Source organism: Cheilinus undulatus, linkage group 12 (genome assembly GCF_018320785.1).
Source record: "Cheilinus undulatus linkage group 12, ASM1832078v1, whole genome shotgun sequence".
Classification (NCBI taxonomy): domain Eukaryota; kingdom Metazoa; phylum Chordata; class Actinopteri; order Labriformes; family Labridae; genus Cheilinus; species Cheilinus undulatus.
In genome coordinates this window covers 48,489,797-48,513,826 of record NC_054876.1, presented here as the reverse complement: position 1 = coordinate 48,513,826, position 24,030 = coordinate 48,489,797, and the positions used below count along the sequence as shown (strand labels likewise).

The window sequence follows — 24,030 nt, the reverse complement described above, 5'->3', positions numbered from 1 at the left end:
AGTGTTCACAATGTCAACAAAGTCAACAACATCCACTATTTTTAAAATCAACAACAAACAAAATCAACTATGACATCAAAAACAATAACAATGACATCAACAAGGTCAAAATTAACAACATCAATAACAATAACAAAGTCAACAATGTCAACAACATCAACAACATCCATAATTTTTAAAATCAATAATATCAATAACATCAACAACATCAACATCATCAATAACAATGACATCAACAATAAAAACATCAACTACAACAACATTGTCAACAATGTCAACAACATCAACATTAACGTCAGCAACAATCACAACATCAACAACAATCACAACGTTTACAACAATAATAACATAAACAACAATAACAACAACAACTACAACAACAACAATAATGTCATTAACAATACCAAAATCAATAACAATAACGTCAACAACATCAACAACGTAAACAATGTCAAATCTTCATTTACAATGTCAACATCAACAACATCAATATCTGTAACATCAATAATGTCAACAATTTCAACCACATCAATGTCAACAACGTCAAAAGCATACACTACACTGTTTTTTTACATACATACACTATTTTTAAAATCAACAACATCAACAACATTACCAACATCAACAATTTCAACAATGGCAACGTCATCAACTTTAACTCCATCAACAATGGCAACAACAGCAACTCCATCTGTATCATAAACAATGTCAACAACATCAACTATGTCAACAAAAAACAACAACTACATCATGAGCCTTACAGACAGACAACCTAAAACCACTGACCTGCTGAGCTGGACCAATCAGATGTCAGTAAATGATTCAGTGTCTCTCTGATATTTAGAGCTCAGATTAAACAGGTACTACTCACCTGTCTGTGGTTGCCATGGTGATGGTGTTTTCTGATTGGTCCATGGCTGTAAGATGATAAAAAACATGTCAGAGAGTTTGAGAGACAAATAAGATTGTGTTATGTTAACACTGCATCATATCAGTTTAATGTTTGTACGGTGGCCATGAAGGTCAAATTAAAAACACATTTAATCAAACAAAAGAACCTCCTAAAAACAGAGTGTTTGATTAAACACAAAACATTTCTTAGAAACCTGAAAAGCATTTATTGTTTCTTTGTCTATCCTGATGTTTGTTTTATCAGTGAAATGTGTAAGTGTTTGACCTTCAGGACCACCGTATATCTAAATAAAACAGAGACATGATTTAAGTCTAATTTAGTCAGAGGACAGACTGTTGGTGCTGTAAAAAGTATCGCTGGAGAGGAATGCTGTCCCACTCTTCTTTGCAGAATTGTTTGAATTCAGCCACATTGGAGGGTTTTCCAGCATGAACGGCCTGTTTGAGGTCATGCCACAGTATCTTAGTCAGATTTGAGTCCAGACTTTGACTAGACCACTCCAGAACCTTCATTTAGTTTTTAGTCCATTCAGAGGTGGACTTTTTCATCTATGTCTCGCCCCATAACCCAAGTGGTCTTGATCTTGAAGTCATGAACTGATGACTGGAAATTCTTCTCCTTCAGGATTTTCTGGTAGAGAGCAGAATTCATGGTTCCATCAAGTGGTCCAGGTCCTGGTCCTGGTCCCTCTGGTCACACCATGACAGAAAACACTGGACACAGCCTGAGGATGTGTATGCACTCTGGTGGCGCTTCAAGCACAAACCTGGGAGCGCCTTTTCAGAGCATTTCTCCTTCATTACAAGAAACATGTATATGAAAACCAAACGCTGGCTCTCTGTGCAGTAAATCCACCTTATGAGGGTCTGTTTTTATTGGAGAGAGTCCTTAATTCAGAACTAGAACTCGTACTGAGAAGGAAGCCAGGGAGGTGAGCAGCAACCAGGGCTGGACGGACAGTCAGGCATACTGGGCATTCCCCCTGTCCAGACATTTTTAATTTCACAGCCGGGCATCTTCTACAGGAAGGCACTTCCTGTTTTAATTATATTGAGATTCAGTCAGACCTCAGTTGAAAATATATATAACATAGTAACGCTCACTTTTACATGAATATAATTTTGATATCTGAGTGCAGAAATTGACTACACACACAGACTCAGTCATACACAGAGCAGCTAAAAATGACCTTGTGGACCTGATCTGGCCCCAAGGTCTGGGTCTAGACTCCATCTTTAGAGATACCATCAGGGACAGACTGTTACCGTGGTTACTGAGCGTGCTCAGTTCCATCGTGATGGTCTGCTGAGTGTTTTTGTTGACAGGATGAACGCTGACACCGTCCTCCCACAGTAACAACCAGGCATCGTAGTGACTTGAGACTCCGCCCACCTCCATAACTGACACTTTACTGGCAGCAGATGCCCCTCCCACTTCAGCATAAGACACACCTCCCGGGAGAATCACCTAAAAAAAAGGAGGATAGGATGTATTGATATTAACATTATTGATATTAACATCACAGTGATTTGGAGTCTTCATGGATAGCCAGACTAAACCTGGGGCGGTTTACCTTCAGGATGTGGATCATGTGACTCATTAAGGCCTCATGGTCGTCAGCATTACAGATCAGCTGATCATTGAGAGTCACCAACTTAAACTCATGACCGTCACTGAAACACACAGACATAGTTTAGTTATTGTTGATTATGGTGAATAATCATTTTAGTTATAATAGTTTAGCAATAATAATTTTAGTAATTATAATTTTAGTTATAAAATCTTTAGTTATAATCATTTCAGTTTTAATATTTTTGTTATAATCATTTTAGTTTTGATATTTTTAGTTATAATCATTTTAATTTTAATATTTTAAGTAATAATAACTTCAGTTTTAATATTTTTATCAAAATAATTTAAGTTTTAATATTTTTAGTTATAACCATTTTAATTATAATATTTTTAGTTATAATAAATTCAGTTTTTAATATTTTTATTAAAATCATTTTAGTTTAATATTTTTAGTTACATTCACTTTAGTTTTAATTTTATTTATAACAGTTTTAGTTTTAATAATTTTAATGACAATATTTGTACTTATAATAGTTTTAATAATAATGTAAGTTATGATAGCATTAGTAATAATTATAGTTGTAATATTTTTACTTGTATTAGTTCTAGTAATCATTTTACCTAAAGTAATTCTAATCTTATTAGTTTTAGCAATATGACTTTAGTTGCAATAATTTTGGTTTAAATATATACTTATTATTTTTGTAATTATACTTTAGTTATAATATTTTTAGGAACAGTTTTACTGTCAGAATTTTGAGAGAATTGTCCAGAATGTCCACAAAAATTTTAATAATTTGCCTATTAACTTTGGGAAATTTGCTCTGAAAGTTTTTGGGACACTGTGGTATTTTTTGGAAATTCTGAGCAGAAGTTTGGGGCTGGGTTTGCTTGAAACATTTAGAATTTTGAGATTTTTTCAGATTTTTATCGGGAATTTTGGATGAAATTTCCTTTAAATTGTTTCCTGAATTTTCATGTAAATTTTTGGATTTTTTTTTTGGTGATGTTTTCTGGCATTCTGTTTCAAAATTTTCCTTTGTCTACCATGGTTTTGGGGCAGATTTATTTGTGCATTTTTAGAAATTTGATTGGAAATTTTGCTTGGAATTTGCATTTATATTTTGAGGAACCTGGAATTTCTCATGAATTTTGGGGAAGTTTATTAGTAACTTTTGGGGAAATTGTCTGGAATTTTAGGGGGAGTGTCCTTTCACGTTTTTTTTCCCTGTATTTTTATGAAAAAATGTCGTTATGTTTTTTAAAGATGTTCTGCGGAATTTAATTGAGAATTTTCCAAATTTTTCATGTTCTTAGGTGACATTTATTTGGAAGGGTTAGGGGGTCAGAGTATGGAGGAATTTAGATTTTAGATTTTGGGAAACTTGCTTAGAATTTTCAGTAATTTATATGGAATTTTGGGGGATACATTTACATTTTTGGGGAAGTTTGGGAGTAGGACGAGTTGCCTTTCTTTTTGTTCTACAGCTGCAACGAAAATGTTTAATCCCCCACTGTAGATCAGGTTTATTGTGAAAATGTGCAGACTTTCAGCTGTAAGCCAAGAACGATTCATACAGAAAGAATTAAAATATCTCGAAACAACGAATGCTTCAAATGGTTTCCCAAAATCCAACTGAAAATGCAGCTTCTAGTGACTTCTCCAGTCTCTGAATTATTTAACTCCTGTAGGAGTACTTGTGATAGTTTTTAGTTTTTACCCTTGTTGGAGGAACACGGAGAGAATTTCTCGTAGGTCGAGGACGTCACAGGCCGCTGAGTCATTTTCTAACGAGAACAGGAAGCGATCGTCTTCCAGTTTACCGTGAAGCTCCTCCTCCTCCTCACCTGAACACAAACACACCAATCAGAGTCCGAGGAGTTAACGAGAACCAGATCAGACCATCCTCAAGACTCTGGTCTACCAAGGTTTAATTCAGTATAAGATGGAAAAAATCAGAGCGTCAGGGCCTACCTGAGGGGACGGAGTCAGTCCTCCTGTTGGCTGACTGTGGCTGGTAAGGTGGAACCTCTGAATACAAAAATAATAGAAATATGTGAATGAAGATACTTTATGTCAGTATCAGCTGGTCAGTAGGGGGCGCCACCCTACCACCCACCTCATTGGAGGACCTGGGTGGGGGCGCTGACTCCAGGTACCAGAGGTGATAAAAAAGTGGGCGGGCCCTGTAGAGCTCTGTGGTCACTTACTTGTGTAATTGTTGAGGCGGAGCAGCTCGGTCTGTTGGGCCTGATTGGCTCTCTCAGCCAGCAGGATGGGGGAGGGGCTCTGAAGGTCTGCCTGAGCCACCTGTACACAGGTAACAGTGATTAGGGATGTCACCTGTCTGAGTCACACCTGGAGTCACAGAGTCTCACCTAAAGTTCATTTAAATTTAATTTTTACAGAGAAATCGTCAAGAAGAGCAAAAGATTTAACTTTACAGGAAAAGATCAGAGGCATTTAGAGTGAGAGAGAGAGTGACGTTTCTGACTCTGTGAGATTATTTTGTTTTCAATACAATAATTGATTAAAAAATGATAATCATTGCCATTATTACCATTCATACGTTTATTTCAATCAAACAGATAAAGCAGCAAACGAGACCAGCTAAACAAACCTTTGCTCCGGAGCAGATCAATGACATGGTTTCCTCCACCTTATCTCCACACACCACCACCTCACGAAGACGCTGAAACACAGGTTAAAGAAGAGAATCATTCCCACCAATCAGGAGCCTCCTTAGCTCCACGTCCTCTGGCGGACAACCAGGGGTGCTGTTATAAAACCTTATCTACTTTTGAAACAGGCCATGCTTTTTAAATTGATTATAATTCACTGAATAATGTTTGTGAGCTGTAAATGACACAGCAATGATGACAATGTTTCCTGGTCTGAGGGCTCTCATTGGTCCTTAACTTATTTACACTTAATTTAACTTAACTGCATGTACAGTAAACTAAACTAATTTAAATGAACAGAACTCAACAAAACTCAACAAAACTTAACATGACTAGACTCAACCTAACTTAACTTGACTTAAATTAACCAGCTAAACTAAACTGAAATGAACAGAACTTAACAAAACTTCTTTTAAAATCAACCTAACCCTTCTAAACTTAACTCAGTGTAACAAAACTGAACTCAACTTGACTTAACTTAAATAAACATAACTTCAATAAACTTGATTTAACTTAAGTGAACTGAACTTAACTAAAATAAAAAATCAATTAATCAAACTTAACTAAAATTACTTTATCTAAATTGAACACAACTTTCCTGGGCTCCAGATAATCTGAGTTAAATGAAAATAACAAAACCTAAGTTAATACAACTTGACTTTAACCTTAACTTAACAAAACCCAACCTCAATCAAAGAACTTCAATAAAATTGACTTAACATAACTCAACTCAACTTAAGAAAACTTAGATAACAACTTGATTCAACAAAACTAAACTTAAATCAACAGAATTAAACTAAACTAAATTTGACTTAACTGAAATAACTTAACTATACTTTACTAAAAATTAATTTAGCTTAATCTTATTTAACTGAAACTTAACATAACCCAACTTGAATCGATGCAACTTCAATAAACTTGATTTATCTTAACTTAAATTGACTTAACTAAACTTAAGTTAACTTAATGTGACTTAAGAAAACTTAAATAACCTGACTTAATTTAACAAAACTAAACTTAAATGAACAGAATTAAACTCAGCTAAATTTGACTTAACTGAAAAACCATAACGCTATTTCACTAAAATTGACTTAGCTTGATCTAACTTAACTAAAACTTAACTAATCTTAAACTAACATAACCTCACTGTACTCACACTAAATTAACTTAACATGACTTAACTTACTTTTACTCTTAACCCAGCCAAACTAAACTTAAATGAACTCATCTTGACTTAACTTAAACTTAGCTTAACCAAACTTAAATCAATATAACTTCAACAAACTTGATTTATCTTAACTTGAATAAATGTAACTTAAACTTAAGTTAACTTAACTAAACTTAGGAAAACTAAAATAGACTTAAATGACTTAATTCAGACATAATGTCTGAGCTAAATTCAACTTAGCTGAATTAACTTAACATAACTTTAATAAAAGTTGACGAAGCTTAATCTAACTTAAAGAAACTAAATTAAACTTAATTAAACTCAAGTTTACTTAAATTTACTCAACTTAACCTTATCGAAACCTAAATTAACATGATAATCTGATTAAACTTAATTAAACTTAACTGAAATTATTTTAACTTTCTTGAAAGATTAACTTAACTTTGCTTAACTAAACTTGATTGACTTAAATAAACTTCCTGAATTAACTCGGATTCTAACCAGTCTCACCTGGTCCATCAGAGACTGAGATGAGGCCAGAGCATGGACTCGTCTGTAGCGCCCCTTGCTGTATTTATCCTGAATGAACCTTGACCTCTCCTCATCAGACGACTCTGGACGCAGCTGCTCCGCCGCCGGCACTGCCGGGGCCCACACCTGATTGGCCAGCCGGTTACCATAAGTAACAAAAAGCTGGGAGAATAAAAGGTCAAAGATCACAAATTAAATCATTTCCTCTGCCTGTGTCCTAAAACACATCCTTTGACAACTTTAAGCTGTGTAAGTGGTTCTTTCCCCCCTCACCTATACAAGTGGTTCATTCCCCCCTCACCTATACAAGTGGTTCATTCCCCCTCACCTATATGAATGGTTCTTTCCCCCTCACCTATACAAGTGGTTCATTCCCCCCTCACCTATACAAGTGGTTCATTCCCCCCTCACCTATACGAGTGGTTCTTTCCCCCCTCACCTATACGAGTGGTTCATTCCCCCTCACCTATACGAGTGGTTCATTCCCCCCTCACCTATACGAGTGGTTCATTCCCCCCTCACCTATACGAGTGGTTCTTTCCCCCCTCACCTATACGAGTGGTTCTTTCCCCCCTCACCTATACGAGTGGTTCATTCCCCCCTCACCTATACGAGTGGTTCATTCCCCCCTCGACTGTACTAGTGGTTCATTCCCCCCTCGACTGTACTAGTGGTTCATTCCCCCCTCACCTATACGAGTGGTTCATTCCCCCCTCACCTATAGGAGTGGTTCATTCCCCCCTCACCTATAGGAGTGGTTCATTCCCCCCTCGACTGTACGAGTGGTTCATTCCCCCCTCACCTGTACGAGTGGTTCATTCCCCCCTAACCTGTACCAGTGGTTCGTTCCCCCCTCACCTGTACAAGTGGTTCATTCCCCCCTCACCTGTGTGAGTGGTTTGTTCCCCCCTCACCTGTGTGAGTGGTTCGTTCCCCCCTCACCTGTACAAGTGGTTCGGTCCACACCTTGCTGTCCATCTTCAGACTGCGTATCTTGGACAGGTTACTGCCCAGAGCTCGATGCACACCTGAGAACAGAATCCAGGTGTGTTACACGTACCTGTCCAACATTAACATTTTCAGCCTCTCTGATTGGTCTGTTAGCTCGTACCTGCACAGGCCTGACACACGACCAACAGCAGGTTGACTGATGCCCACTCAGGATTGGCTGATCCACAGTCACCACACACTTTATTGTCAGGGTTCTCCCACAGACGCAGCGCCACCTGGCTGTTGGACAGAGCACTGCTGATAGATGAAGACAGAGTGTCTATCCAGGTAGACAGATCCTTCGACGAATCAACTGAGAGACTGCAAAGGTGAGGTGCAGGACAGGTGAGGAGGTACAAACAGAAGAATAAACCACAGATTAAACATGGCTACTACATAACCAGGTGAGTGACAGGTGGACAGGTGCGTACTTGAAACTCTTGTATGGCGTAATGAGACTGAACGAGTGTTTCCCTATAGATTTCACTGTGGCCACGTTCAGGGGGACAGAGAACGAGGCGATGCCCAGCTGAAAGCCCTCCTTGTTGGGGTAAATCCAGAGGTCATGACCCCACAGAGCGGCGTAGACACGGCTTCGAGGGTCCTTGATGGTGATTGGTCCATGGTGTACCGGGGGGTCGGGACTTGGCTGGCCTCTACATGCCAAGAGAGATGTGACCCAGCCTTCATGGACCTCTGAGGGTTAAAAAATCACAAACAATATTCATAGGATTATGACTACATCTCCAAAAGCAAGGATGGAATGTTTTAGAAGCTGTTAAGAATGACATTTTCTTTTAATAGCAAGGATGGAATGTTTGAAAGCTTCAACGGATGAAATTTTTCTTAAATAGCAAGGATGGAATGTTTTAAAAGCTTCAAGGATGACATTTTCTCAAAATAGCAAGGGTGTAATGTTTTATTAGATCCAAAGGATGAAATTTTCTCTAAATAGCAAGGATGGAATGTTTTATGATCACCAAAGGATGAAATTTTCTCAAAATAGCAAGGGTGTAATGTTTTATTAGATCCAAAGGATGAAATTTTCTCTAAATAGCAAGGATTAAATGTTTTAAAAGTTTTAAAGGATGAAATTTTCTCTAAATACGAAGGACCGAATGTTTTATGAGATCCAAAGGATGACAGTTTCTTTAAATAGCAAGGGTGGAATGTTTTAAAAGCTTCAAAGGATGACATTTTCTTGAAATAGTGGGGGGGGGATGTTTTAGAAGCTTGAATGAGTGACATTTTATTTAAAAGGCAAGGATGGAATGTTTTAAAAGCTTCAAAGGATGACATTTTCTTTAAAGAGCAAGGGTGGAATGTTTTAGAAGCTACAAAGGACGATGTTTTCTTTAAATAGCAAGGATGGAATGTTTTAGAAGCCTAAAAGGAAGACATTTTCTTTAAATAGCAAGGATGGGATGTTTTAAAAGCTTCAAAAGATGAAATTGTCTCTAAATAGCAAGGATGGAATGTTTAATGAGCTTCAAAGGATGACATTTTCTTAAAAGGCAAGGATGAAATGTTTTATGAGATGTAAAGGAAGATATTTCTTTAAATAGCAGGGATGGAGTGTTCATAAGCTATAAAGGATGCCCTCCTCACCTTAAGGCAAGGATGGAATGTTTATTAGCTTTGAAGGAAGACATCATATTAAAAGGCAAGGATGGAATGTTCATACGCTCTAAAGGATTCCCTCCTCATTTAAAGGCAAGGATGGAATGTTTATGAGCTTAAAAGAACGGCATCATATTCAAAGGCAAGAATGGATTGTTTAAAAGCTCTAAAGGATGATGTCATATTTAAAGGCAAGGATGGAATGTTCATAAGCTGTAAAGGACACCCCCAAATTTGAAGGCAAGGATGGGATGTTAAAAGTGTTAAAGGATGACGTCATCTTTAAAAGCAGAGAATGGAATGTTGGTGAAGCTGGGATGTTGGGTCTTTTTCCCTCTGTTTTTGTAAACCAGTAGGTCCCTGTTGTAATGGTGAGTGTCACTGTCAGAGTCTCTTTGTCTGGGTTGATTGAAATCATGATTGAGACGGCGTTTCAATGATGTGAGTACGCACGTGTTGTGTCACACCGTCACACTGGCTGGTACTGTCCTGGGATGGAGACTTCAGTGGTTTTAGTTGTTTTGGTGCAACCCTTGTGCATAGCGGTAGTTATGAAATCATCCTCTGGACTTTATAGAAAACATGAAAAACAATTCCATTTTCATTTTAAAGCCCTTCAGCAGGTTTCTCACCGTCACTGTGAGCCATGAAGTCGTAGTGTTTCTTCCTGAAGTAAACAGAGAATCTGCCTTTATCCTGTTTCTTTATGTTGGTGATACTGGAGACATGGAAGAGCAGCTCACTGAAACGATCCTGTCAACAAATCAAACGCACCCATCAGAACACAGGCTGGTACTCAGAGTTCTGGATCAGACTACACATTAAAACAATGATTCCAGGACTATATGGCCCTGAAAATTAGTGTTTTTATCCTTTTTAGTGAACGATAATCAAGGTCACATGTGGGATGTCCCACAACCTTCCCTAAAAAGTCTGGACTGACTTTTCCATCACACCTGACACTGACCAATGAGAGCACAGAGAACTCTGGATGATCAGAGGTCATTAATGTCTCTGTGATCCTCTAGTCCGACAAAGTAACTATCACAATGGACTCAAAGATGGTGGCATCAGTGTTGCTGACCTACCGTACGCTTCTTCCACAGGGACATCAGCTGACCGTCCAACGACGCCCATAAAACATTATGTCTGTAAGAGAGAAACCATGGTACCATTATATAACCATCCATCCATCCATCCATCCACTCATCCATCCATCCATCATCCAACCATCTATCAACCTTCATCCATCCATCACCCAACCATCTATCATCCATCCATCCATCCATCCATCATCGGACCATCTATCAACCTTCATCTAACCATCTATCCATGCATCCATCTAGCCATCATCCAACCATCCATCCATCCAGCCACACATACATCCATCCATCCTGTATTGACCTGAATCCCTTCCAGACATCCAACCAGCTGGATCGTACCACTGCGCTCTGTGGGGCTGAACTCTTGCTGCCTCCTTTTTTCCGTGACACTCTGATGGTGGCGGCTCTGCACCACAAACACATTGAAGGTTTTCATCTGTTACAGTATTCAACCCATCATCGCCTAATTGAGCTCTGATTGGTTAACTCAGGATTATGAACAGGAAGAGTCAAGTTTTCTGTAATAGGTTAGGCCAACATATCAAATATTCTTCCTAGAGCTTTCAGACAACAGAACTTCTAGCTGGAATAATAAAAAATAAACAAATTTTGAGGTTCACCAAAATTTTTCCCTCAGTTTTTGCCAGATAGTGGTACACATTTGGCAACTTCAGTAAAAGTGGGTGGAACTGGCGAGGAGCTCCTTGCACAGTCAACATAAGGGAACCTGTCTCTCATTGACATTGTATGGTGCATTATGAAGCACAGAATGTGATAACTGAACTCAGTCACAACTTAAATAAATATAAATATCGGTGAAAAAGGATTCATAAATCACTGTTTTTAACATTTGGCACAATTCCCAACTTTTGTGGAATCTGGATTTGTAGTGTAGGTATTGTGAAGAGAAACAGAGTTGTAAATGATCAGAAACAGTCTTTATTGCATCTCTCGGGTTTGTGAACGTACCTTGGTTTCTTCTGTTTCGTAGGCTTCTCTGTTTTGCCTGGATTAACAGGAGGGGGCGGGGCCGGCCGGGTGGGGATGAGACGACCTGAAGGACTGAAAGGAGGATGCCAAGTATGGGCGTTAAGGAAGCAGCAGCACCCCATTAACCTTCATTTACCATGCCTATCCTGTCAACCTTGTTGTCACTGAGCTCTGATCACTGAGGAACAGGAGCGCCCCCTGCTGGAACCTTTGAGCTGCCAGTCTGACTCAGCAGTAGATCTGTGATAATCTGCTGAATCCTTTAAGATCAGCTTATTTTTTAGTTTAAGTTATATTTATCCATGTCACATGTCTGAGAGGCTCTGTGAGAGGATCAGATAGTTCTGCCGTATTAATCCTGATTGGCTTAATCATGTGTTACATACGTGTTGCTGGTGTTTATAGACGTGTTGGCAGCAGGATCTCCTTCTGATGGACCCCCTGCTTCAGAGGGGGCCAGGCTAACTCCTGTTTCCTCCTCCTCATTGGACGAGTCAGTATCCATCTCCTCCTGGCTTGCCCAAGAAGCCAAAACGGTGACGTACGGATCCCGGTCTCTGATTGGATGAGGACTCTGCTTCACACCTGGAACACAAAAAAAGATGTTTACATTTTTATTAACAATTCATTTAGATACCAGCTAAAGAGTTAGTGTTCTTTTGTTTTCACAGTGCAATTGTAGCCATGAATTCTGATTAACCAGTGACTGGAATTTCCAGACACAGGTGTCTTTATACCACAGGCTTTATTGTCTAGAAAGTATATCAGCGTGTTCTTTTAAAGCATTATTGGTGCCTCTTTAACAGCTTTTCTCCCTCATTATTCATGAACATGTTTTTGAAATAAACACTGTTTTAGTTCCTGGTAAATAAATTCAGACAAAAAATCCAGGGGATTGTGGACAGGCCATGGGCCCATATTTTCATTAGAAAAGACTGAAAAAGGGATTTTTGCATAACACTTCCCCTTTAATATTCTATTCTACTTTCATCAAGCTAATTTTTCACCTGCACCTGACCTTATCATTGATATCAAATATTCATTCAGATTTTATAGATTTTCACACTTTCAATGGCAATCTTTTTGTCATGATGCCACCATGTTTTCTAATGAAAAAAAAAAACCCAAAAATAAACAACTAACAAAAAATAAACTGGGGCCCTCGTACCCCAGCGCAGGTTGGGCCGTGGCACAACAGCCAGTGTGTAGCAATAGTTATAACTATTACAGCCAGGGATATGTCAATGATTAGCAGCAACGCAGATTTTTATGCATTATTATTTTTTGTATGTTAAGCATTTTCTCCACATGCCAAATATGGTCAGAATGATGCCACCTGGTGGAGAGTGGCAAAAATGATTAATTCGGAGAGAAAGGCCCAGACTAACACCCAGATCTAATAAAATGCATGTATTATGCTTTAATGGAAGTGAGATCAAAAACTGCAGTTTGAATGGGTTTCAATGGGGCATTTTTTGCTCTTAACAGCTTGAGTGTAACGTTTGCTTGTAAACAGTTTATTTTACATTTACTGTAGAAGCTGAGCTGGAAATAGAGTCAAATAAGTACAGTCTTGCCAAAATTCTTGCCAAATAGAAAAACACAGCCAAATTTATAAACAAATGACGAATGAAAAGCTCATAAAGTGTGCACAACCTCCCATAAGAGTAAATAAACACAAGATATGGACCCAGAGTTCGGCCCAGAAACTACCAGAAACCTGAGGCCCCAAAATTCACCACAAGGTTGTTGTCTTTGTTTCTGTCTCTCTGTTTCACCTTTATTGATCGTTAAATGATCGATTTACCTGCAGGTGAGTCTCCATTGATGCTCTGTGGCGGTGGAGGGGCTGACGGTGATGCAGTGGGCAGGGTCACACTATCCATCATTCCTGTAAATCCAGGCATGTTAGCTATGGAGCTAAAGATGCTATCTAATTTAACAGCTCCTTTGTTAGCTTCAGGTACAGGTGTGCTGGTGGAGGCGGAGTCTAGGGTTCCATCAGGGTTAGCCACAGTGCTAGCAGCTCCCGCTAAGCTAGGAATGTGGGCCCCGATGCTGTTAGTGATGCTGTCTATGGAGGGGGGGGCTGTGGGGGGCGGGCTTGCCGCCGCTGTAGGGCCGGAGCCACCAATGGAGTGGGCCAGTCCAGCCAACGACGGGATGTTGTTGGCGATGATGTCAGTGATACCGGCAAGAGTCGGGAAGTTGGCACCATTAGTCGACCCTCCAGGAGGAACAGGAAGGGCTGCATCACCTAGGGAGGAAATAAAAACAGGAAAAAGTTTCAAAATAAAAGGCTGTTAACCATACCAAGGATGACTTTCCCAATAACAGCTCTTATTGGACCAAATAAGTATTTCACAATAAAAGTCAAAGTTTAATCATACCAATGAAGACTTTCAGAATAAGAGTCCTTGACCAGATCACTTAAAATAAGAATGTTTAAATCATAGCCAGGAAGACTTATAAAATAAGAGTTCTTAAACTGTACCAAAGATGATTTTCAAAATAAGAGTTGTAAAACCATACCAATGAAGACTTTCACAGTAACAGTCCTTTTAAATGTTGAAGGGAAGACTTCCATAATAAGAGTTCTTAGGCTATCCCAAGTTTGGACTTTCAAAACAATTAATCATTCTTTGAAGCTTTAAAAAATTAAACCAGTATAATGACAGAAGACCAGTAAAACCATTAAATGAAGTGGATGTTTGTAATGTCTGAACAGAGCTGAGCTGAGATTACATCCTGAGGACTAATCACCACAAACATCCACAACAAACCGGTTTCACAGAGCAGGGCTTGCAGAAACACGTCAGCAGGAGCTAAAAATAAAACCAGACTCCTCACAAATTACCTGGAGTCAAAATATCCAGGTAGATTCAGAGTGTTACTCTTAGATCCTCTGTTTACCTGGAACAGCTCTGACATTCACAGAACGGTTTTTACAAACATCAATGACGCTGCTGTACGCCTGTACGCTAGAATCTATCTCCAGTTTGATCTTGTTTGATTAAAACCCTGACAACATCAGATCAGGTATTTGATGGTTTGATTCCTTCACTCTCTCCTTTTTCTGTCCCAGAGTCTCAGTCTTTGGCCACAAACACATCTGATGAATGACTGCTGCAAGGGAACAGGTTAGAGGATGTTTCTCAAACAGTCCTGTTGGGAACAAACGTAGAACTCTGGAGGCTTGGAATCTGGGAATCTGCACTCCAGTCTCTGTTATACTTAGAAAGAACATCAGGTGTTGCGCCTGACGTGCATGTTGGACCACCCATACACCTGTAAATAAACTTCTTCACAACCACTGAGCTACAGGTTCTTCACAACCACTGAGCTACTGGTTCTTCACAACCACTGAGCTACTGGTTCTTCACAAACACTGAGCTACTGGTTCTTCACAACCACTGAGCTACAGGTTCTTCACAACCACTGAGCTACAGGTTCTTCACAACCACTGAGCTACAGGTTCTTCACAACCACTGAGCTACTGGTTCGTCACAAACACTGAGCTACTGGTTCTTCACAACCACTGAGCTACTGGTTCTTCACAACCACTGAGCTACTGGTTCTTCACAACCACTGAGCTACCGGTTCGTCACAAACACAGAGCTACAGGTCATTCACAAACACTGAGCTACAGGTCATTCACAAACACAGAGCTACAGGTCCTTCAGAAACACTGAGCTACAGGTCCTTCAGAAACACTGAGCTACAGGTCCTTCAGAAACACTGAGCTACAGGTCCTTCAGAATAACAGAGCTACAGGTCCTTCAGAAACCAATGAGATGACCCATGAGAGAGGCAGAGGGAGACCAGAAATGTATTTAACCTTATCCTGACTTTTACTACCCACACCATCACAACCAGCTTCATTTATGCCTGTCTCGTTGGCCATGTTTGACTGTGTAATATGAGAATGAGTTCTTTTTTAAACACCTTACATGTTTAAAGTTTACTTTAGCTTGGTGACGTTAACGAGCTGTAGACCCTCAGACTAAACTGACATGCCTTCCTCGCCACACTTGTTTCACCTTACTGGATTTAACCAGGCAACAGAGCTACGAGTGTAGATGAAGCTCTCTGATCTACATACGCACCTTTCCAGGTGGAGCAGGATTTATAGAGAGAATTTGCTGGTTTTGGAGTGTCTGGTGAATGTTCAGCTTTGGTCTGGATTCTGTTTAATAAATGAGGGTGGAGCTAGTCTCACTGCAGTCTGTTGATTGGCTGAAAGACTACTTCCTGTCAAACAGCAGTAATGTGGAAAGGAGAGAAGTCACCATGTTTAAATATCCTGTAGATTTCAGAATAAAGGTGCTGTGACTGAAGATAACAAACAGCTGGACCAAATCGCACCCTCTTCTTCTTCATCATTTAATGGCGGGCTAATGTGAGTTACACCACTATGATGTGACAGCTGACACAGCAATCACCATGAGACCTAAGCCCCGCCTACAGTAAGGGAGGGGTTGGCAGTGGAAGCACCAAGATCAGGGTTTACTGTACCAAACAGCATCTGGTACAGGTCAGGTACAGGACCATATGCCAGTTCGCTACTTTATCATGGCAACCCTGATCCTGTACTGCTCTGGGATCCTGATGGTCATCCCCAGGCACTCTCCAGAGCCATGGCCCATCTCCAGGCCACCAGCTGATCCCTCCATGATGATGGAGGGAGTGGCTGAAGATTGGCATCTAGACCAGCCCACCAAGTCCTGGGTGTCCAGTAAGCATTGGGGCTGGATCGGGTCCAGGAAAGGATGCCGCTTTGATTCAGCTACTTTCAGATTTTACCCAAATCTCTGATGAGATGCCCGGTCACTATCTGCTGGCCGCCGCAGTAGGCGTGGCCACATTACTAGCGTCTATGTGGTGATAGAACAGTCAGACATTTTTAGTGTGAGTTGCTACTGTTGTGTAATAAGCTGTTTTAATAATGAATAGTTCATACATCCTTCTTTGTCTAGAACAAGTCCGTAGGAATATAACATTGGGAATTTTTCAGTGAAAACATTTAAAATGGATCTTTCTTATTCCAAATGAGTCCTGGAGGATTCTTAGATAGGGTCATGAAAAAATGTAGGGAACCGTTGTCCTAGAGAGACACGAATGTACCTGTGCTCAGGTGAGCTCCATTGGTTGATGTTGGCTGCAGGTTACTGTCACCAATCAGGGCTCTGAAAACCAGATCAAACTTTTATCACACAGAGAGTCATCTTCTCAAGTTTAATGTGTTCATGTGGATCTACAGAGGGCCTCACCTGTCCTCAGAAGGGGCGGAGCCTGGACCATCCCTCGTGTAGCGAGCCCGAGGCTTGGGGACAGGAGGGGGAGGAGTCATCTTAAAGAGAGACAGACAATGGTTGAATGTGAAACCAGGTCACCCTTCTGTTTAGAGCCCAGGACCCCGGTCAGAGGACACGTGGCCCCAGAGTCAGGCTTCACACCACATAGTCATTGTGCTCTGACCAGGACTCAAACCCCCAGTCTCCTGTATCAAAGTCAGCAACGAAAATTTAAGCTATCCAGTCGTTGTTTTCAGCAGAGTCCATTTAAAAAGTTAAAGATGGAAACATGTTAAAATATGAAGCTTTAGGAACATTAATTCAGTTTATAAAAAACCCTTTTAAAAATTGGCTGCAAAGGCTGGGACTCACCCAGGGTCTACAGACTCCAAGGGCCTCCAAGTTTTCTAAGTCCCATCTGGACTAGATACATGATAAATGTTAGAAGGACAGGAGTTTGACTGGCCTGCATGCAAAAGGCAAGGATGGAATGTTTAATTAGCTTTGATGAAATCATTTTTAAAAGCAGAGGATGGAATGTTTAATTAGCTTTGATGAAATCATCTTTAAAAGCAGAGGATGGAATGTTTAATTAGCCTTGATGACATCTTTAAAAGCAAAGGATGGAATGTTTTTAGCTGTGATGACATTATGTTTAAAAGCAGAGGATGGAATGTTTTTTAGCTGCACTGTAAGAAAAAATTAGTTGAGCTTACTTAAAAAAATTACGGAAGGTCGTTTCCTCAAAAATAACAAGTAAACTACACTTGACTTTTGTGAGTTATAAAAACTTGTTTGTTAATTGTGTGCAGTACTTGTTCTACTTGAACTATTTAAGTATTCACTACTAGTTTAAAATCAATTATTTTAAGTTTTCACAACTGAGATTCAAATGTTAATTTAAGTTTGCAGGACTTAGCCTAAATCATCTACTTTGAGTGTGTAATACTTAATATTTTTAGTGCATTGTAAACACTGATAAGTTAATAGCACTTAAAATATCTTACATAACTGATTACCTTTGAACATCAGCTAGTGCAAAAGTTCTGTAAGTCATCATTTCATCATAGGTGGACTTTCTTACACCACTATTTGCAACAATGGCTGTGGGCAGCCCACTTCATCAATGACAGAGTGCCAAACAGCTTTCACTGATGCTGACAACAGAGTCAATGCCCCCCATGGGCGGGAAATCTTTAATTGAGACAGCAACTTCACTCATGGTGCATTTTATTTATTTATCTTATTTCACCTTTTTTTAACCAGGAGAAAACCTCATTGAAATTAAAAATCTCTTTTTCAAAAGTGTCCTGGCAAAGACAGCTGCAGCAAACAGAGTTCATAAAGGTTTAGTGCCCAAAGGCATTCTGGGAAAACTGCAGATTTGCCACAACTCAAATAATATGAGTTATAACTAAAAATACTTAAATTGTTTGAGTACTGTTCACTTGAAACTCAAAATAAGTTCTATCAGCTCATAAAAATAGAGTTCAAATCGCTGTTTTGGATTTTTAAGTTAACACAACTTAATTATACCCCCTTTTACTTAATTTTTTAAAACTACGTAAACTTAAGTAAATCAAGTCCTTTTGCTGTTACGGCCAAGAAGTACAATTAACTTGTTTATAATAAGTATGTAGAACAGGTTAAGAAGAACTGAGTAATTTCAACTCAATGTTTATGAGTAAAATGGATGTTGCTTTTTACAGTGTGTGATGACATGTTTAAAAGCAGAGGATGGAATGTTTAATTAGCCTTGATGACATTATCTTTAAAAGCAGAGGATGGAATGTTTAATTAACTTTGATGAAATTATCTTAAAAGGCAGAGGATGGGATGTTTAATTAACTTTTATGACATTATCTTTAAAAGCAGAGGATGGGATGTTTAATTAGCTTTGATGACATCATCTTTAAAAGCAGAGGATGGGATGTTTAATTAACTTTGATGACATTATCTTTAAAAGCAGAGGATGGGATGTTTAATTAACTTTGATGACATCATCTTTAAAAGCAGAGGATGGAATGTTTAATTAACTTTGATGACATTATCTTTAAAAGCAGAGGATGGAATGTTTAATTAACTTTGATGACATTATCTTTAAAAGCAGAGGATGGAATGTTTAATCAACTTTGATGACATTATCTTTAAAAGCAGAGGATGGGATGTTTAATTAACTTTGATGACATTATCTTTAAAAGCAGAGGATGGGATGTTTAATTAACTTTGATGACATCATCTTTAAAAGCAGAGGATGGGATGTTTAATTAGCTTTGATGACATTATCTTTAAAAGCAGAGGATGGAATGTTTAATTAACTTTGATGACATTATCTTTAAAAGCAGAGGATGGGATGTTTAATTAACTTTGATGACATTATCTTTAAAAGCAGAGGATGGAATGTTTAATTAACTTTGATGACATTATCTTTAAAAGCAGAGGATGGGATGTTTAATTAACTTTGATGACATTATCTTTAAAAGCAGAGGATGGAATGTTTAATTAACTTTGATGACATTATCTTTAAAAGCAGAGGATGGGATGTTTAATTAGCTTTGATGACATTATCTTTAAAAGCAGAGGATGGAATGTTTAATTAACTTTGATGACATTATCTTTAAAAGCAGAGGATGGGATGTTTAATTAGCTTTGATGACATTATCTTTAAAAGCAGAGGATGGAATGTTTAATTAACTTTGATGACATTATCTTTAAAAGCAGAGGATGGGATGTTTAATTAACTTTGATGACATTATCTTTAAAAGCAGAGGATGGAATGTTTAATTAACTTTGATGACATTATCTTTAAAAGCAGAGGATGGGATGTTTAATTAGCTTTGATGACATTATTTGTTATTCCAGTCAGAGCTGTGTAACTGAGCAACCTAAACCGATTTCCTGATGAATTCTGGGAACGGTGGAGAAGGGATGATTCATAGATATGTAGATGTAGATGGAACCAGTTGCTGTTTTAGATATGGTTGGAATTTGAAACAAACACATTTAAAGATGAAGTGAAACCAGTGAAACTGTTGTTGGGTTGAAGCCAGCTGAGTGAGTCATAAAGCAGTGGTGTCTATGTGACTTCTGAAACCCATTCTACAGAGGGAGTTATGTACAGTAGTTAAGGATTCTGCCTGATGTATTCTGACAAACAATGTCAACGTAATTGAGGATGGGAAAAAGTAGTTGTGAAATCTTTTCCTTTCTTGAAATGAAAATCATTTAACAACAAACCCAGGCAGCTGTAAGTCCTTCTATGTTTACAGTCCTCATATATAATCAGTATGTGGTTTGAAGGAGAGCTCAAGGTCAATCCAGAGTCCCATTTCTTTAAGCACATCTGCTCTCTCAAGTGGAGACGCATTATTAAAATGACAGAACATGCTATGTGTGGAACCAAGAATCATACCGCAGGATCTCTTTTTACTGAGAACATACTGACGGCTGGAGAACCTTGTGGGTCTGTGATTATTTACTACTGATTATTTACATCAGATGGATACTACCTATATAAAGTAGAGAACATTTCCATAATTGGACACGCTAATATACAGAGCTTAACAAATGTATTAGACCACCTGTCATATTTGTCTCAGAGACCATCCAGCATCATGAAGTGCTTTAATGCGGACTCTTTCATTTTCACTGAGCTCTCCACGTTTTACTATCTTGAACAGGAAGGAGGAATTTCAAACTGAATTCACCCAAATTTGAGCCGGCTCACTGGGCTTCTCTGAGAAGTCAGAAATTAATCAAGCATAACATTCAGCCACTGAAACTCATTTTTCTGTTCAGGAATGACAGTAAATAACTATAATTTGACACATTAATCAGGAAATAATAATGTGCTTTACTATTTTTAGTTTTTTGTAAATCAGTAAATTTGAAAATTCATGGATAACAATGATAATTCTATTTTAGCATTGAAAATATCATTTGGGTTAAAGAGCTTCTACATATTGGTGTATTAACCATCGCAGAAAGATCAAAAATGATTTTGGTAATTACCAATGCTGTTAATTTAGGGCAGCTGTGGCATAAACCTTACTTTGGGTGGTGGTCTATTAAATTTGTTAGGCACTGTATATGAGCAAAAAGGTTAACATATTTAGTTTCTAAACCATGAGGACCAGAACTACAGCTCCTTTAACCCTCCGATGGCATTGAGGACATCAGCAGGCATAATTTTATTGAATGAAAAAGAGCCATTAGGAGGGGGAATGAGTGGGGCTAGCCGTAACAGAGGATCTGACGTGTTTTTTATCTGGTTCACAGAGCGTTGACTTTTTCATTGAGGATGTTATTCAGTTGATTCTGAAACTGTTCTGGAGATTCTGAGAACAGCTTTCCTGACAGTAGTTAGCTTTTGCATTCCTTGTTTTGGATTTGCTTAAACTCCTCAGATGCCTGGTTGATTTGTTCGAGGAGTCCAGTATTTATGTGACCTGGTTATCAATGCTTAAATTTAGGATGGACCATGTTTTTAACCTCCTGGCTCCAGAACATGAAGATAACAAAATTCACTCCTTATTGTTTAGGTACACGTTGAGGAAAAAAATGAACCCAGGGCTGACCCTTGACATCTCTTCCCTGTTAATATCCACTAGTGACTACAATAAAAAATAAAAATGCTGTTGTTTTTTTTACTTTTCAAGGAAAGAGCCAAAAGATACGTCTCCTTCAAAGAGTGAGAAATCCCTCTATATTATGCAACAATATGGGAAGCATTTCAATGATACACCGTGTGCCATAGAATCAAAATACACCCTACAGCAGCAAAACATTGACTTTAATGTTTAATAGAAACATGTAAATCCATTCCAGTGTGAATGACTGCCCACCCAGGGGTGGCCTTGTCTGAGAGGAGATCTTTCTAGTTTGGTTCACTCGCTGTGACTGCCCCAAATCTCTAAAACTGGCCCTGAATGATAAGCAGCTGATGATCAGTCCACCCAGGGTTGGAACTGGAAATGATTTAAAATATTTGGGGTAATGTGAGAACTTCATTAAAACTCTAACAAACACAGCATGATAAAACTCTACGTACAGCACCTTTAAATGCACCCTCTGCAGTTTGGCATGTAGACAGAAATGATATTGCTGAGTCTGGATCAAATCTGGCTTTCACAATGAAACTGTAAAGATGTACTGATTACTAAAGCGCTGTCTTACCTTGACCAGAGCTCCTGACTGCTGCTGCTCACCTGTCCGTCTCACCTGTCCGTCTCACCTGTCCGTCTCACCTGTCTGTGTGTCGGCAGGTACCTGGAGTCTTTGCTGCACTCTCAAACCTGCTGGGTCAGATCTGCCGTCTGTTAGAAGGGCGGCATTCCTCTGCTCTCACTGTTTTTACTGACATCACTCGTCCAACCTGTTGCAGGAATGAAGGCGTGTGGGTGAACTTTGATCCAAGAGCTTTGCGTGTTGTTCAAGACGTTTGATTTTTTCTTTATAACTTTATTTAAAAGAACAATACAGACAATTATGCCACTGCAATGTCCAGGTTTATAAAAACAATCACTCCTGTTAATTTTACTCCTGTTATATGGACACACACATATTTACTTCTATTCAAATATATTCGACTCCTGTTTTTGATACATTTCTACTCTTATGATGTTTTACTAGTTCTATTTAAATACAGTTTTGTCTTTCCTTTTCTTTCCTTCCTTCTGTTGCTTTAGTATCTCTGATCTATTTTTTTTTCTCTGAACCAGCCAATGGCAGACATGAGGATGGACCAATCATGTTAGCTCTAATCATCTGAGGCAGTGTTTTTCAACCTTTTCAGCTCGCGACCCCCAAAATAAAGGTGCCAGAGACCGGGGACCCCCACTGTACCTGGAGGTGGCTGAACATAGACATGAACATTCAAGAATAGTCATGAGTGCCGCCCATTAGAGGAAAAATGGGAGAGCTTTCTGGGGCCCAGCAAAAACTGGGGGCCGGCAAAACCATGGTCCATTGTAAAGTTAAGCTGTGATATTTTACATTTAACCTGAATAATAACCACTCTTATCAAAGAAACAAATATCATTTTAATTCATTTGTGTAGTACGTAGCCCTCTTAAAATATAAATCCTTTTGTTAAAAACAGAATCAAAATACATTAAAAATAGCTAAAATGGGTTAATAACGGTGAAAAATGGTGGGAAAGGTAGTGTAATTAGATTTTAAAGTAGCAGAAATGTGTTAGAAGTGCTAAAAATGAGAGAAAAGTGGCAAAAAAGAAACAAGAAATGGCAAAAATCGGTTAAAGTGGCAAAAGGGCATAGTAAGTAGTAAAAAGGGATAAAAAAGTGGCTGAAATGGTATTAAAGTGGCAAAAACAGGTGGAAATTTGGTGAAATGGAATTAAGAATTTATATAAACTGGCAAAACAGGGTTAGCTGAGGCACATTTAGTCAAAAATGGTTTAAAGTGGCAAAAATGGGCATATCAATTTTGAAATGTGGCATAAAAAGCTGTAAAGAGGGGTATATATTGGCAATAATGGTCTATTTTCAACTATTCTTATGCTATTTTTAGCCATTTTAAGGCTACTTTCAGCTGTTCTTAAGCTATTTCAGGTATTTTAAGGCTATTTTCAGCTATTTTAGACTACTTTCTGCTTTTAAAGGCTACTCTCAGCTATTTCTACCCTTTTTAGCTATTGAATGCAATTTTCAGCTGCTTTTATGCCATTTTATGCCATTTTCAGTTATTTTTGTGCTTTTGGCTATTTTTAGCAGTTCTTCCACGATTCAGCTCTCAGCATCCCCACACAATTACAGCTGAAATTGAAATTTTGATCTAGTTATTATTTTTACTATTTTTGTTGTTGTTATTATTATTTTTACCTTTTACAATTATTGCTACTACTACTACTATTATTATTATTACTTTTTATTTTTTAATTTTCTTATTATTATTATTATTTTCATTATTATTATCATTATTATTTTCATTATTATTATTTAGCATGTCCAGGGCTGCAGGTTTTACGGGGACTGTTTGGTCCTTTATGGTTAGCAGGACTAGAGAGGCCCTGTCCTAGGCTAAGTGAATGTTTAATCGTGAATACTGCCACCTGGTGGTCAGTGTGGATCGTGGAGCTCTGAGGTTATTATAACAGTGGGTTTGTTCTTTATCCTCTAAAGTCTGTTGTTACATAAGTCCACGTGG

At 38.6% G+C, this 24,030-nt stretch overlaps 1 protein-coding gene across 2 annotated transcripts in view; it reads right to left on the bottom strand.

Moving 5' to 3' along the window:
* The window catches only part of LOC121518980 (arf-GAP with Rho-GAP domain, ANK repeat and PH domain-containing protein 1), a 28,176-nt gene extending 6,000 nt beyond the window's left edge, over positions 1-22,176 (bottom strand). For both annotated transcript variants that reach the window (XM_041801716.1, XM_041801715.1), the window contains exons 1-20: positions 22,039-22,176; positions 16,840-16,919; positions 16,694-16,755; positions 13,377-13,826; positions 11,956-12,154; positions 11,549-11,641; positions 10,881-10,985; positions 10,565-10,625; positions 10,109-10,229; positions 8,288-8,552; positions 7,978-8,177; positions 7,809-7,894; positions 6,846-7,028; positions 5,107-5,178; positions 4,697-4,796; positions 4,461-4,517; positions 4,207-4,333; positions 2,487-2,586; positions 2,179-2,380; positions 872-917 (exon numbers count right to left, since the gene is read on the bottom strand). In XM_041801716.1, the coding sequence (XP_041657650.1) occupies positions 872-917; positions 2,179-2,380; positions 2,487-2,586; positions 4,207-4,333; positions 4,461-4,517; positions 4,697-4,796; positions 5,107-5,178; positions 6,846-7,028; positions 7,809-7,894; positions 7,978-8,177; positions 8,288-8,552; positions 10,109-10,229; positions 10,565-10,625; positions 10,881-10,985; positions 11,549-11,641; positions 11,956-12,154; positions 13,377-13,826; positions 16,694-16,755; positions 16,840-16,919 (2,609 nt within the window). In that variant the 5' untranslated portion in view covers positions 22,039-22,176. The remainder of the gene's footprint in view (positions 1-871; positions 918-2,178; positions 2,381-2,486; positions 2,587-4,206; positions 4,334-4,460; positions 4,518-4,696; positions 4,797-5,106; positions 5,179-6,845; positions 7,029-7,808; positions 7,895-7,977; positions 8,178-8,287; positions 8,553-10,108; positions 10,230-10,564; positions 10,626-10,880; positions 10,986-11,548; positions 11,642-11,955; positions 12,155-13,376; positions 13,827-16,693; positions 16,756-16,839; positions 16,920-22,038) is intronic.
* Between the last annotated feature and the right edge of the window lie 1,854 nt (positions 22,177-24,030).